This window comes from Cygnus olor, chromosome 1, assembly GCF_009769625.2.
Source record: "Cygnus olor isolate bCygOlo1 chromosome 1, bCygOlo1.pri.v2, whole genome shotgun sequence".
NCBI classification, from domain to species: domain Eukaryota; kingdom Metazoa; phylum Chordata; class Aves; order Anseriformes; family Anatidae; genus Cygnus; species Cygnus olor.
Window position 1 is genome coordinate 195,698,838 of NC_049169.1, and position 14,739 is coordinate 195,713,576.

General features: G+C 34.1%; 1 protein-coding gene across 3 annotated transcripts in view; it reads right to left on the reverse strand.

Moving 5' to 3' along the window:
- CNTN5 (contactin 5) overlaps positions 1–14,739 on the reverse strand; it is a 670,764-nt gene that overhangs the window by 166,103 nt on the left and 489,922 nt on the right. For all 3 annotated transcript variants that reach the window (XM_040544184.1, XM_040544185.1, XM_040544186.1), the window contains one exon: positions 10,207–10,410. In XM_040544184.1, coding sequence (XP_040400118.1) covers positions 10,207–10,410 — 204 coding nt within the window. The remainder of the gene's footprint in view (positions 1–10,206; positions 10,411–14,739) is intronic.

Below are 14,739 nucleotides of genomic sequence, written 5' to 3' on the forward strand. Positions count from 1 at the left end.
CCCATGTTACATTATAATTGCTTTGCTATGACTGGTGTACCTCCAGGCTCTTTAACTTTCCCAATTTCTGTTTTGGTCACTATCAGTCAGTAACAGTAAAATAATCCTCATGTGCTTTTTCTCAGGATTTTTGTTCATTTGCATCAGGTGCTAAAAGGAACCTGAACTTCCAAGAAATATTGAGGGCTTGAGCTATGTGCATTAGAATCAATCTCTCAGATGTATGCATGACTCTCTTTCAATATTTGGTTAAGGCCATAAAAAATTCCCTCTGACATTTTTTATTTCCATTTATCAAGCATGAAATACAGCAATAAATAAAATTGATCAACAGAATAAAAACTTAACATACGATTTTCAAAGTCCTAACAAATCACAGAGATCACATGATCTGAGCACAACAGAGGAACAAGGAGCTCTTCTCATGCTCCCATGTCTGCCTTCCCATGAAAACACCTCCTTTGTGAAAATCTTCCACCTCTTGCCTTCCTAGAAGTGTCCTCAGTGATTCAGTCTTCCTTAGACTGGTTAGTTTACAAGTACATCTTATCCCTGGCCTTCATTTGGAGACAAGTCATCTTCCCTGGCATTTCCCAGTCTCCAGGTTTCTGCCTTGTCAGTGTGCACTGAATGAGAGCACTCTATATTGTTGTCCAGCCAGGGTCTTTCCTGGCCCGATGAGGTTGGACTGAAACACTAATGATCTTTCTATTATATCTACAATTACTGAAAAGACACCAATTTAAACAACTGAACATATCCCTGTACTAAGCACAGCTTGATCTTGCTAAAATGAATGGTATGTTAGTCACACAGGCAGAAATGGAGCTTAATATTTATAGAAGAGATGACTTCCCTATTCCCTCTTTCAGATATGTTTTACAATGATGCAATTATCACAGAGTAATTATTAAATATTCTCCAACTAATATAAGGAAAAATCTAAAAAAAAACCAAAAACAACAATAAATCAAGTTTATTTTTAACAAGTTGTTCTGGCTTAGCTGCAAATCTATGACTTGAGTTTAAGCATCTTCTACCCAAAGCATCCTATGAACCCTTGGATACACTGTTGTCTGCATCAAAAAACTAGAGATGACATAATTCATTAAATCACAGTAATGTGATAAACATTGATTGTGAGGTGTTCACATACCACACGAATAGTTGTAACAGAATTGCAAACATTTACAGACATTACTACAGCTAAAACCATTTACATTATTCCCTGTGGGCCATTTAATGGAAATGGAGAAAGGAATAAAGTAGCAAGATGAGTTTCTCATTGTTAGTCCTTTCTATAGCTAAGCACAACTGAACGACCTACAGACAGGACATCAGTCATTACCATTTTAAAAAGGACTGCTCTGCCTCTTCTTTTTGTCTGCCCGTCCATGACTTAGAAGCTTAAATGAAGAGTGCAGAAAAATTGTGAGTCTATAACTGTATCCACACCAATACACTTTTTGTCTTCATGGGGAAAAAAAATCAAACTGCTGAGAATCATCACATCACCTTACCTCAGATGTGTAGAGGCTAATGCTTCTATTCCATTAATCTTCCAGGTCCTAACTACACTCTTGAAACTCCCAGAGCATAAGCTTCTATAATGGTCCCTTAAATGCTTTCAGCTAAAATGATTTGGGCTTGTTTCAAACTCCTTAAGTAATAGCTCTTTAACTTACTTCAGAAACTTATTTTGAATGGACCAGGTTACAGGGGACACTTGAATAAATGGCTGATAAACTTTTAAGGTGGTAGCTAGAAAAGAATGTAAGAATATAATGTCATCAGAGTGTTAGGGAGAAAATGAAACCCAAAGAACTCCTATACTCAGGAGAAAGCACAGATTTATACTTACCATTATTTACTAGCAAAAGATACAAACTCCACAACTCAGTGGTTAAGAGTATTTGCCTGAGAGGTTTGGGTGAGGTTCCTGATCTTAGTCAAATGGTGTAGGAATGTTAATCTGTGTCTCTTACAGTTGAAATAGTACTTTAATCACAAAACTATTGCTATTCTTACTTGTTTGGGTGTTCCTAGCAATTTCTGGTAAACTTCCTGAGGAATCCCTAAGAATTTTCTAATAACTTTACAGGTCAGAAGATGTGTTTCTTAACACATTGTAATTCTGATATATTGGGTGAATCTTTATCCAAAACCAAGAAGGTTTTGGTTAAGAAACTGCTGCAGCAATGCTCAGGTATGATTTCTTGTCCTATCAATAATCTCCTATTAATAATGTGATGCAAACTAGGGTTGTCCATTGTCGTCTTTTGTTGACAAAGGAATATTTAGCAATTTCCCCAAAGATCTGTACTTTTAAATGTCTCCATATTTTTATTTGGGAAAGAAAGCTTTGAATACGGTCATTTACAATGACAATAAAATCATAGTATAAACTGAATTAATTCAAATATAATGATGATACCCATCATTACATCCTGACTGCGGTGGAATTTTTCAGCGCATTGTGAAGAATTTATTGACTCACCTACCATTGATCTTATTCTATATACTGCACATGCAGTAAACCTCTAAAAATTTACTGTGGGAATGATTGTTTTATGATAATTATCCACAATATTCGTTCCACTTAGAGATCTTTTTTGATCTCTTTTGAAAAGTCGTAAAAATTTTCATGTGAAATTCTGTTCTGCAATGCACTAAACACTAATGTACCTACAATGTTTCCATACATTACTCCAAGAGAACTTCCCAACAGATATCACAGGATAGAAAGAAGCCTTTATTAGAATCTGTCCAAATAGCAAAGGAAGTTCAGTAACTCAGCTTCTGGGATTTAGTAATTCAGTCTACAATTGGGAGCTAAGATGTTTATATATATCTAATTATGGAGGTATATACATAGAAGAAGATCACATTTAATGAAAAAAAATGTTTAACTAAAGCTTAAACAAAACTTTACTATTCCCACTTTAAAGTCTTTACAGTCTGTTTCAATTCTCCAGCAGCTACCCTCTGAACTCTGTCTAGAAAGCCCTTTCTAGAAATAAGATTCCCGATTGTTCAGCCTGGAAAAGAGGAGGCTCGGGGGTGTCTTATCACACTCTACAGGTACCTTAAGGGAGGCTGTAGTGAGGTGGGGGTTGGTCTATTCTCCCACGTGCCTGGTGACAGGATGAGGGGGAATAGGCTAAAGTTGCGCCAGGGGAGGTTTAGGTTGGATATTAGGAAGAACTTCTTTACTGAAAGGGTTGGTAGGCATTGGAATAGGCTGCCCAGGGAAGTGGTTGAGTCACCATCCCTGGAGGTCTTTAAAAGACATTTAGATGTAGCGCTTAGTGATATGGTATAGTGGAGGACTTGTTAGTGTTAGGTCAGAGGTTGGACTAGGTGATCTTGGAGGTCTCTTCCAACCTAGATAATTCTGTGATTCTCTGATTCTGTGATCATGAAACACTTTTAAAAATTAATTATTTTACTCGTGTCATACATATATCAGAGATTTCTCTCTCTCTTAAAGAGAGAATACAACTAAGAACACTTTATTTTCAATTACAAGTGGATGTGTTATGACTAAAAGGACGGACACTGAAGCCAGCGGGAAGCAAGGACACTAAGGACACAAAATCAATGAGATAAACACAGAATAAGCACTGAGGGGAGTAGCGATACTTTTTCCAGTTCCAAACAAAAGGCCAAAGTTTCTAATTTACAGCTTAGGCTGGGGAGATTTCTATTTATGTGCGTTTGAAAAATCAAGCACTAACAATGACCAAGATGGTTGTCTTTTCTTTCTTCTCCTCTGTTTAGGAAAGTCTTTATTAAGTCAAAACTTAGACTTCAACCCATCAAATTTCTTATGTATATGTAATATAGCATCTAAGCTCTCCTGCTAAACCCAGCACAGTTGGAGCTGGATGAAATCAAACTTCGTCCTCTGGACATTCAGAGATGAGGGAGGGCATCTTGTATACAACATTCCCCTACAAAGATTTGTGCATATGTAGATGTATGAAAACTTGAAAACCTGAACGTTTCCATTGGCCATGTGTAAGAATAATATTTCTTAGCAGCCACACACACCAAGAAATAACAGGACTCCATTTCACTAGACAATGTGTTTTCTTGCATGAGTCCTAAGAATGGAAGTCAACAGGAAGCCAAAAGTATCACTGCTATTTTTCTGTTCCATTTCATTTTTATCCGGGAGGAGACTGTGCTGAACTTGGCATAAGAAATAAGTTGTTGATTTTTTAAATTTTTTTTCCCCCCAGACATCTCTGGCCAATATTTATTTTTCCTTCTTTCCGATTGCCTGCTATTCACAGAGTCACAGAATCACAGAGTCACAGAATCATTTAGGTTGGAAGAGACCTCCAAGGTCACCTAGTCCAACCTCTGACCTAACACTAACAAGTCCTCCGCTATACCGTATCACTAAGCTCTACATCTAAATGTCTTTTAAAGACCTCCAGGGATGGTGACTCAACCACTTCCCATTTATCCAGGTCAGTCTCACAAAATCTATTCACAAAAATTTGCAACTATTAAGATTATTTTTGTTATCAATTTGCACAAATTTTAATTTAGTCACCATTAATTAAAACATTGCCCACACACTTCTGAATGAAATCTTAAAAACTACAGTTCCATGTAACATCATTCCTAATCCTGAGTTGAATTGAGAGGAACATTTATTTCTCCAGTTCATTTATTTTATGCTTCTGACTGTACTATGCATTTGTATCAGTTAACTCTTTCATTTATGTAATAGTTTCATAAATCATCAGGAGGAGAAGCAAAACAAAGCTACATGACTGCAGAAAGCGTGCAAGATGGTACAAGTCTAGAATCTTAAATTACATTAGCTAATTAAAAACAACAACTTCATTTCCAGGAGACAAAATTTCTATAAAGTAGTGGGAAAACTTAGCAATTAAAACTCCTTGAATGAAGTTACCATAACAGAGCTCAAAGAAAACTAAACACAAAGCAAACTTTTTCACAATATAAGAGTTTTTGTTCTGCATTGAACACTGGGACCTAATCTTTTCCCCTGTTGCTCTTGAGATGTTCTCCTGGTTTCAGCACATTTATATTGTCAAAAGACGATCCCAGCATATTTTCTCTCTGCTTTTTTTAGACCAAATCTTTTGCAAAGAGAATCTTTGAACTTCTGCGTTTCTTTGATAATGTGATTGAGCCATGGTACAATCAATATAAAACTTTGAAAAGGGTTATAAAATTTCCTCCCTACTTACAGATTTTCACTTATAGTTTTACGTGGAAGGACCACTGGGGTTGGCTGTAACAAACGTGAACTCTGAATGGAAAGACATAATTCCCTTATGCTACTATATGTATGTCCTTGTTTTCTTTTCTTTTCCTTTTTTTTTTTTTTTTTAATATGCTATGACTTCCTTCCTATTATTTTTGGCAACCTTGCAGCAGGATCTAGGTACAAGAACCAGAATGAAACAGATAAGAATGTTTCTTCAAAATGCTTGTATCCCATGAAGTATATGTAAATATATTTTTCATTAGAGAAAAACAGAGATTGTGTGAAGTCTTTTATTTTCAGTTACACAATGACTCACCATAAAAATAACTCACTACAATTTTAGGGGAGAAACAACATGTTCACTACAGGAGTAGTGAACAGGTTATTTTACCAACCTTCCCCTGGAAAGGGGGAGTATACAATTCCCATTTTATACTTTGATGTCTGTCAGTCCTATCATTGTCTCTGTATCACTGGAGTTCAAATGGGTTTTTACCAGAGAATTTGGATCTGCTTGAAAAAAATCAGAGTGGGATCCTTTCAAGTTCAAGTTCAGACCTGGAGTGTTATGAGGAGTTCCCAAAATTCCCTGACAGTCTTGCACTGCTTTTAGAGATTTGCTCGATTCAAATATAAGCTATATTCTTAGAATATTCTTAGAACATTCCAAGTTGGAAAAGACTCAGGAGGATCACTGACTTAAAATGGAACCCTCCTAAAATTGAGTCAGTTCTCTTTAATGTTTTTAAAACTGATTTGGATGCAGGACTAAAATGCTTACTAAGTATGTTTGCAGATGATACTAATAACATATTCAAATAACATATTCTAGAGTTCAACCTGAATAAGCACACTCAGAACCCATTCCATCACAGAAAAGCAGAGATGAATATCCTTAATGCCTAGATATCCATACTATCTATGACTATGCAAGACTATTAACTACATGAAGAGTCTCTTCAAAATCAATAGAATTAGGACTGACATGATTCAGTTCATGGAACTATAATGACATGGAAAAAAATTGTGAAGGCTAATCTCTGCATTCAGTTATATCACAATATATCTGGTCAGGTACACCAACCTCAGCTGAGCACTAAACTAACTTGCTGTAATGGAACACAGTAGAAAGTGTCCTCTGATGTCTGAGACTGTACAGGTTTCCTTTCTTTCTGGAAATTCCACTGTAGCAAAAACACTAGGCAATATACACAGAGATAAAATGAAGAACTACTTAATTCTCTCCTGTACAGTAATAATGTTAAAGTTAACATATTTTCAAGAAAAATTAAAAAAAAAAAAGGAATTAAAAAGTGTGAATTTCAAATATGTGATTTATGCTATCAAACATTATGTTTTATACCACCTAGGTTTCTATTTCTTAAATTTGAGGATGTTTTCTGTTATTTTTATTAATCAAAATACTTTACTGCTCTCAATCAGCACCCATGCCTGCAAGGATCCATTTTAGCACCCTGTTTATTATTTGTTAAGTGTTATTAAATAATTCCTCAAAGCTTCTAATGCATTATAAAAGCAGTTAGTGAAATGTTTTTTTTTGTTTGTTTGTTTGTTTTTCCTGGTAAAAGTTTTTTTATCTCTTCAGATAGTTTTAGAGTGTTTTTATAACCCAGCTTGAAGTGAAATTGAATTGTATGAAATGACTGATTGTCAAGGACATCTGAACAAATAAGGTATTCATTTTATTCAGAATCCATTGAAGGATTTCTTGATGTTTTTATTTAATTTTCTTCATATCAAGGAGCTAACTTCCCCTTTGAGACCCATCTTGAAAGAAATAAAAGATTAATAAAAGCCAAGGAAGTTCCTACATTCTTGCAGAGTTTGACAGAAAGCCTTAATATTACTCTGTTTCTTCCTCATAGATAAATAGGGACCAGTGTTATCATCGGATTGTTTTTGTCACAGGCTGTCCATTCCCCTGGGTACAGGTACTGTTTATACATCTATTAAAAACAAGAACAATGACAAATATATCAAGTATTAGATTTTTGAGTTACTGAATACATATGTCCAGAGAACAGGTAATATATAATTTGTTTTATTTATATAGCGCCATTTGTAAATGCTGTTTAAAACCACAAGTTCTTCCTTTGGTTTCTGACAAATGAGCTGACTGAGTAGGATTATGCCAGCTGGGATGCCAATCATTAGAAATCAGAAAGGTGTATGATTTTTGCACTTAAGTGAATATTTGAAAAGTTGAAAGTGATTCAACTCATTTTTATATCTAAAAGCTCAAAAATATAAGGCATATTCAAGTTTATAAAACAGTATTCAAAAAACAATGGTAAGTAAATGTTCAGGTGCATGGATATTTGTTTTAAAAATCATTCTATTTTCTCACTTAAATATGGGCTTGCTTATAGTCCATCCTCAGCTCCCTCCTCTCCACAAACAAGTAATTTTCGATAAGTCTAATAAGCACCTCTTTTCATGGCAGAGGGGTTGGAACTAGATGATCTCTAGGGTCCTTTCCAAATCAAGCCATTCCATGATTCATCAGTTTTATTATCCCATATTTTGGAGTATATTATATATATACATGTACAAAATTCTGATGTCCCCCTTTAATATTTTTAAGTAATATAACCTAAAACAATCTACATCAAAAGGAAAAAACATAGTATTTCTATTTGAGTATTTTAATTGTGGTCCCATAAAGTTTTTAAAAAGTTAGTATTATTGCTTTCAGTGAAAGAGGTAGAACAAGGCAGAAGTTTTAAATAATGAGATCCGGTTGCTAAATCGTAAATTTCTCCTTAACATTTTTACAAGGTAGGTTTATGAAAACTACGAGGGTAGGTAGAAAATTCCATTCTCTTCACTGAAAATATTCCCCAGTCATGCAGAAAAGCAAACGCAATTTACTAAGAAATATTAAAGAACTCCATTGAAACAATCGGGACTTTTCAGAAATCCCAACAGATAAAAATGAAGTCATGGGAGGCTGGTAGAAATTCATACATGGGAAAGAATGAATTGGGAAATTGTTCAGGAGTAGTTCATCTACGTGCAAATGCCTCCCCAGTATTCCAGCTCAGTTCAGAAGGTTGGATCATCACAGCTGTATGACAGTCAGCCATGAAATAAAAATTTTCTTGAGGCTAATATATACTACCTGCTTGACTTTTAAGGAAATTTGCACTGTTTTCCTTCACAGATTTTGTTTCATAGCTCAGTGATGTAGACTGCTGCCTTTATCCTTATTCACTCTCTCCACTCCTTCTATTGTGTGCCCATATACTGCTATTACATTATGGATAATTAATCACAGGATCATAGAATTGTTAAATTTGTTGAATCTGTTGAACTGCTGCACACAAATGAAACCTAATAAGAACATGTAAAAATGTAATAAATAAACAGAGCAAGATATAAATAATAAATATGGCAATAAAATTCTTTTTGTGTCAGAATTTGAACTCATTAAAACATATATTTTTTTCTGTTTTCATTTTCAAAGAGCTAATATTGAAAAGAACAGGTCTGCTTTGTTCATTTGGTAAAACTAAACATCTCAAATGCAATGATTAGCATAAGTACTACACCAGAACAACAACAAAAATAAATAAATAAATAGGAAATGATACTGTAAAACATGCAGCTTTTTGTTGTAGAGACTGCACGCTCTACAGACAGATGTTTCAACCTAGTTACAATGAATAAAGATTAATTTAATTCCATTCTAATCTGTGAACACACTTTTTTTTTATTTACTCTGCAAAATTGAATTGTCAATGTTAAAGTCCAGTCTTTGTAATGCTTCTGCAGGGATATTCTTAGTGCTAGATTAAGTTATAAGCAGGACTAAAGACTCAGAGGCTCTCTCTCTCTCTCTCTCTCTCTCTCTGATTTATGTAAATATTAATTCATATCTGTTAAATTGCTGAAATGAATTTCTGAAGAACTAGAAAGCATCATTAAGTGTGGAACATCCTTGAAAAATAAAAATATAGATATTTATAGAATCACTAATTATTAGTCTCAAAAATAACATTATTTTGATGGAAAAGAAAACCAAAAAGGAATTATAAAATACTAAATATGAATCTTTTAGTTGAAAAAAAGCAAAAATAGTTGTCTCTATAGATAGCTATTCCAACAGAATTGGAGATACATATGGAGCAGTATGACATTTCAATAAAAATTATAAGAAATATTATTGGAAGGTGTTTTCTTTTAATTTTTGGAAATGACTAAGATATTTCAGCTTGTAAGCTAGTTTTTGAAAATAATATTGAGGTACTTAATTACAGAAAAAATACTGCGGTGATATGCCTTGATGAAATTCAAAAGCACCTGGGTAGCTAACTATCTATGTAATCAAAGCTATTGTGGTGTTCTTGGTGGTCCTTAATCACTGCAGTGAATTGGAGCCTGGAAATGTAACAGGTCTTCAGAACAACATCAGGTTTTAAGTGTGAGGGTCTCTGTTCAGTTTTCTAACCATCTTGTGACAGCTGAGATGCATCAATGTATATCTTCAGGCATCCAGCTGGCCTGTAAGGGCACAGGTTTCCTGTATGTCCTGTGTGATATTTGCTAGTCACCTGTGGATGTTTCAGATGTCGAACGGCATCTCAGTGTGACAGTAGCCACATTCATTTGGCAACTGAATGGAGTCCTAAAGAAACAGACATTACTGAGGAAGGAGATTTGCTTCTCTCTGACAGTGACAGAGCACCAGAATAGCAAAAAGAAATCTTCTAAACAAAATAATTCAGGAGTGTCAGATTGCACCTCAGTCTCTGGAGGTCTAAATAGTCCCACAACCATTAGATGTTTTAGAAGACTGTCTCCATGGACACCATTCCTATGCAGATTGCAGCAGTAAATGCATGCACAGATAGAAAAATTAAAATAAAATCATGTTTCTTAAATTACTGAGTATTTTGCTTCCATGTGGTACCCAGAAATAATACCTTTCTTACCATCATTTCTCAGTGTCAGAGGTGTAGGAGGACTCAAAACTCTGGCATTTGTCACTGTGTTTTTTACCAGACATATATAGCTGCCAACATCAGATGTTTGCACCTTGGAGATGTAGAGATTGCCTGTCTCCTGAGAGATGAAGCGTCTGCTATCTTCTGCCACAAAAGATGGAAATTCATTAAATACCCAGCTATAGATGATCTCTAAAAGAAAACAGAAAAATAAGAGAAAGCTATTATGGAAACAATACTCCATATTGTTAATGGATACACTCAATAAATGTTCATTAATTTTATTTAAATCATCTAGGGAAAAAAAATAAAGGCTTTTAAAATTTTTTATTTGCTTTAGATCTGAAGTTATTATTTTTTTCTCTCTTTCTTTCAAATTTTGGAAATGAAATAAGCCATAAGTGACAAATTATTAAACAGTCCTAAACGGGTTCTCTGGGAGGACAAATTTAGTTCAGAAAAAATAATTAAATTATTCAACAGACTCAGAAATCAACCATAAAATATTAGATAATTCCCTTTTCTATTTTGTGGGGTCAATCCAGAAATCAAGCATTCTTTTATCCACCTGTTCAAATTTTCAGTGAACTACAACAAGATGCTTCCTGTAGAGCTAGGAATGACTTTTTATGTGCTTTTTTTTTTTAATGTTTATTTGCATAAACAGTTTTTATTTTGAATATATCTTTAAAACAAAACAAAACAAAACAAAACAAAAACAGATTCTAATAGCTTTTCAACCTACTTTTCAGGCGTTATTACTCCACTACACTTAATATCCTCTTCTATATCTGTTTATTTGAAGATATCTCAGAACCCTTTCTATATGCAGCTTAAGTCCCTAGAATCAATCAATCATTAATTCCTTAAACCAAAGCTATCAAACACTTTACCACAACCTGAGGCATAATCAAAGTGATTTTTTTTTTTTTTTTTTAAAGTGTAATCTGCCTTGGTTATCATTTTTATCCTGGGAATCATTCTGTACACCCAAAAAGTATATACTTTTCCCTTTATACTCATAATATTTGGTTGAGAAAAAAAAATATTCTGTATGTAATTATATCATGATGTATTACAAATCTAGATGCATTAATGTCTTTGCATTAGAAGTATCAATAAAGTTAATGAGGTTCTGGTTTAGCTATTGCAGGGAATTATTCATGTGGAATTCTACAAATTAGACTTTAAAGCCTTAACCTTAGGTATATATATATATATATATATTCTTTTTTTTACATGTTGTTCTCTTCTGTTTCCACTTTATCTTACACTGTTTCATTTTGTCTTTACACTGAAACAAATGTTCCTTACTACTTACACTACTTACGCATTAGCTATGAGGTAACTTCTGTAATCTTCCCCTATGACAGTTTTTAAAAATCTGACTCCAGAATTAGAAAAACCAAGGCTAGTTCAGGTATATTAACCCCCTCCTACTTTTCCAAGATGGTTACTGCTCCATTGGTATAGTAAATTCCAAGTTTTTAGACATAAATTTCTTAGGTGACTATTCTCAGCTTCAGCATGAAGTTATTTTGCAATATTGCAAATATGTTAGTCTGGTTCTGTCATACATTTATTCCCACTATGGTCAAAAGGTTTTCTTGACAGAAGGTTAGCCAGAAAAAGAAAGAATTGAAGTGAGAGGAAACAACTCAAAATTTCAATTTTTCTGTACATTTTTTGCCAATGATAAGATAGGAACTGGGGTATCTTTTTATGGTACAAGAAATGTGAAATACACTAACTCTAACTGATCTGTCCTTCCTGTCCTTATGTTGTACCACTCCCTGACATGGTCAGAAAGAAATGGAATGATGAACGGTTTTCAGCCAATATAAGCCAATAATGTAAGCAGTCATGTAGTGATTTACAGATGAAGGATGTTCTGGATTAATTTTGCAGAAGTTCAATCCACTTCTGTCAGATGAAAATTTTCTCATGACAAATTGATCGCATCAGTACAAAAATGCTATGGACTAAATATAGTCATCACACAGTGGGGGAAGATTTTTGCAAAACAGAGAATTAAGTTGACTTTCTGCTTAAAATCTTTTTTCAGATATAATTGCAATTCTGAGCAGACCCTGAAGAGTTTCAGAGAGCTCTCTGAATGCTTAAAATTTTCTTCCTCTTCTGCTATGTTTCAGGCAAAATACTAATTAACCCAAAATATTTCTCTCTGAAAATTTCATTGCCACATTTTGCTATGAAGTCTTATCTGGCAGAAATGATTTAGGACAGCATGAAATTCTACAAAGTGGTGATGAACATATGAGTTCAAGGAAAATGCATAGATTTTAATTGAAGACACCTGTTACCAATTCAAGTGAAAACCAATCAGTCTCACTAATTGCTCTGGCTTAAAAGTAGTTCAGACCAAATGTAAAGTAGTCATCACTGTGAGTTCATTGGCAGTTCATGTAGAAAAAAATTTACTTTATTTTTACCCTAAAAACACACAATTAATTATTCATTAATTAATTAGAACTAATCCTAAGGAATGGATTTCAGGCAATGAAGTTTTGTACCTCTAATAAAATGAAATACTTAGTCTTTGCTGGTTCTGAGTCTGGAGGGATACTGTTATTTTGGTAACTTCCAAATGATTTTTGCTCTTAAAAATTGAGTGATGGATGAATTAGGACAGGGTAGTGAGAAAAAAGCAATAGAACTTCTGTCAAATCTAAAACCCAAACAATTTGTGTTATTAAACTGTGGTTCAGGCTTTTTATTTATTTATTTATTTATTTATTTATTTATTTATTTATTTATTTTTCCTTCTTGCTACATAAACCCAATACACGGAGAAACTCTGAAATTTCCAATTGAAGTTATGCAGAACAGTCAGAAAGAGCCACGGTTGGCTAGGGATCTGGGATCTCAACAGTTCTTAGCTGACAGAAATAGATGGATGATCTTGTAGAAATGATTTTACAAAAGGGTGTTAGGAGAACCACTGCAATTATACTAAAATGGGTGTATCTTGACATTGATCCATTCTACAAATCTCTCACACTTCTAAATTCTAAGATGATGGAGGACAAAACACACACTGATTTTCATACTCTAGGACTCTGACTGTTCCCAGCTTACATACCAGCAAAATTAAAATTTTGGGTTCTTAAATCACAGGATTACTAATGCAGGCTGCCCAGGCAGAAGATTCATTTGCTTTTTCATTTGCTTTTTTTTTTTCTTTTTTTTCTGACAGTGTCATGCATAAGTGAATACCCTAGTAATTGCAATGACATTTAAAAATAACTAACAAAGAAATGATGTAGAATCAACAATTTAAAACATTGCTGTCTATTTTTTACGTCTGTTATTCATAGTACACATACAGAAAAATGAATTCTAGAACAACAGTAGATAGTAACGTATCACAACTCCAACAGCTGCTCATCACAGGAGCAGATGTAAATTACAAGAGAGTCCTTGCTTAAAATACCACCTGATATACCACTCTTAAAAAATGGCAAACTGATGAGTGAATTTCAGACCAAGATTCCTATGACCCAGTAGAAGACACTAGTTCTATTTGTACACGGGTCACTGCAGTTTTTAGTGAACTTCAAGCCTGTATTTTAGTGCAACGGTTTAGGTTAAAAGATTTTAGAACCAGTGTTGTTTGGTTAGACATAGAGTACAACCTATCATTGCATTAACTTTTGAATAGGGCATTAAATCCCACAGATGCATCACTCCTGACAGGTAAATAATTGTGAGTTTGAAGAAATTTTGAAGCTTAAATTAAGTGCTGCCAAAATCTTAATAAACCAAACTACAACTGTAAAATCAAGAAACAATGACTTTAGAGATGAACCATCTGAAGTCATCTCTTTTTGAGAAAAAAAAAGCAGTAAGACTGAGTAGACATTTTTTTCATGTTGTATAAATGCAATAAGACTGAGTAAAATGTTTTCTCCATGTTGTACTTACTTTCATTTCAATAGGGAAAAATGTGTAGGTGAAAATAGGAAACTGAATACTGCTGTACACAGAAGTAGAGAGCATTTTTAAAGAATATGTGCTGAGCATATTTTTTATTTCTATAGCCAGCTGTTTCATGTTTAATATGACACTTATGTCAAAATCACAAAGATGATGCAGAGACCTTCCTGGAAATTGCAGTTGAATGCCAACACAAAAGAAACTTTTGTTTATATACTATTTATCAACACACACAAACACCGGGAATAAAAAAAAAAAAAAAAAAAAGCGAAATTATGAATTATAGAGGCAGTTGTAAATTGGCATTCTCCTGTGGCATGGGCTTGAGGAGTCTTCTGCTGGCAGGTTCCACTATATGCTAAGTATTGGTGTGAAAATGATTCAAATCATCTTGGTAACTGCAAAACTGTCATTTCCTTTTATAAATGACCAGTCTTGTTTACAGAACTATGTCTCTGAAGAGCTTTGTGTCTGTTCTCTGAAATCCATTTGGAAAGCCTTCCAAATGCCCAACTTGTTTCTCTTTTATTAAGGAGTTTTTCGTGAGCAGTTTAGTGAGTAGGT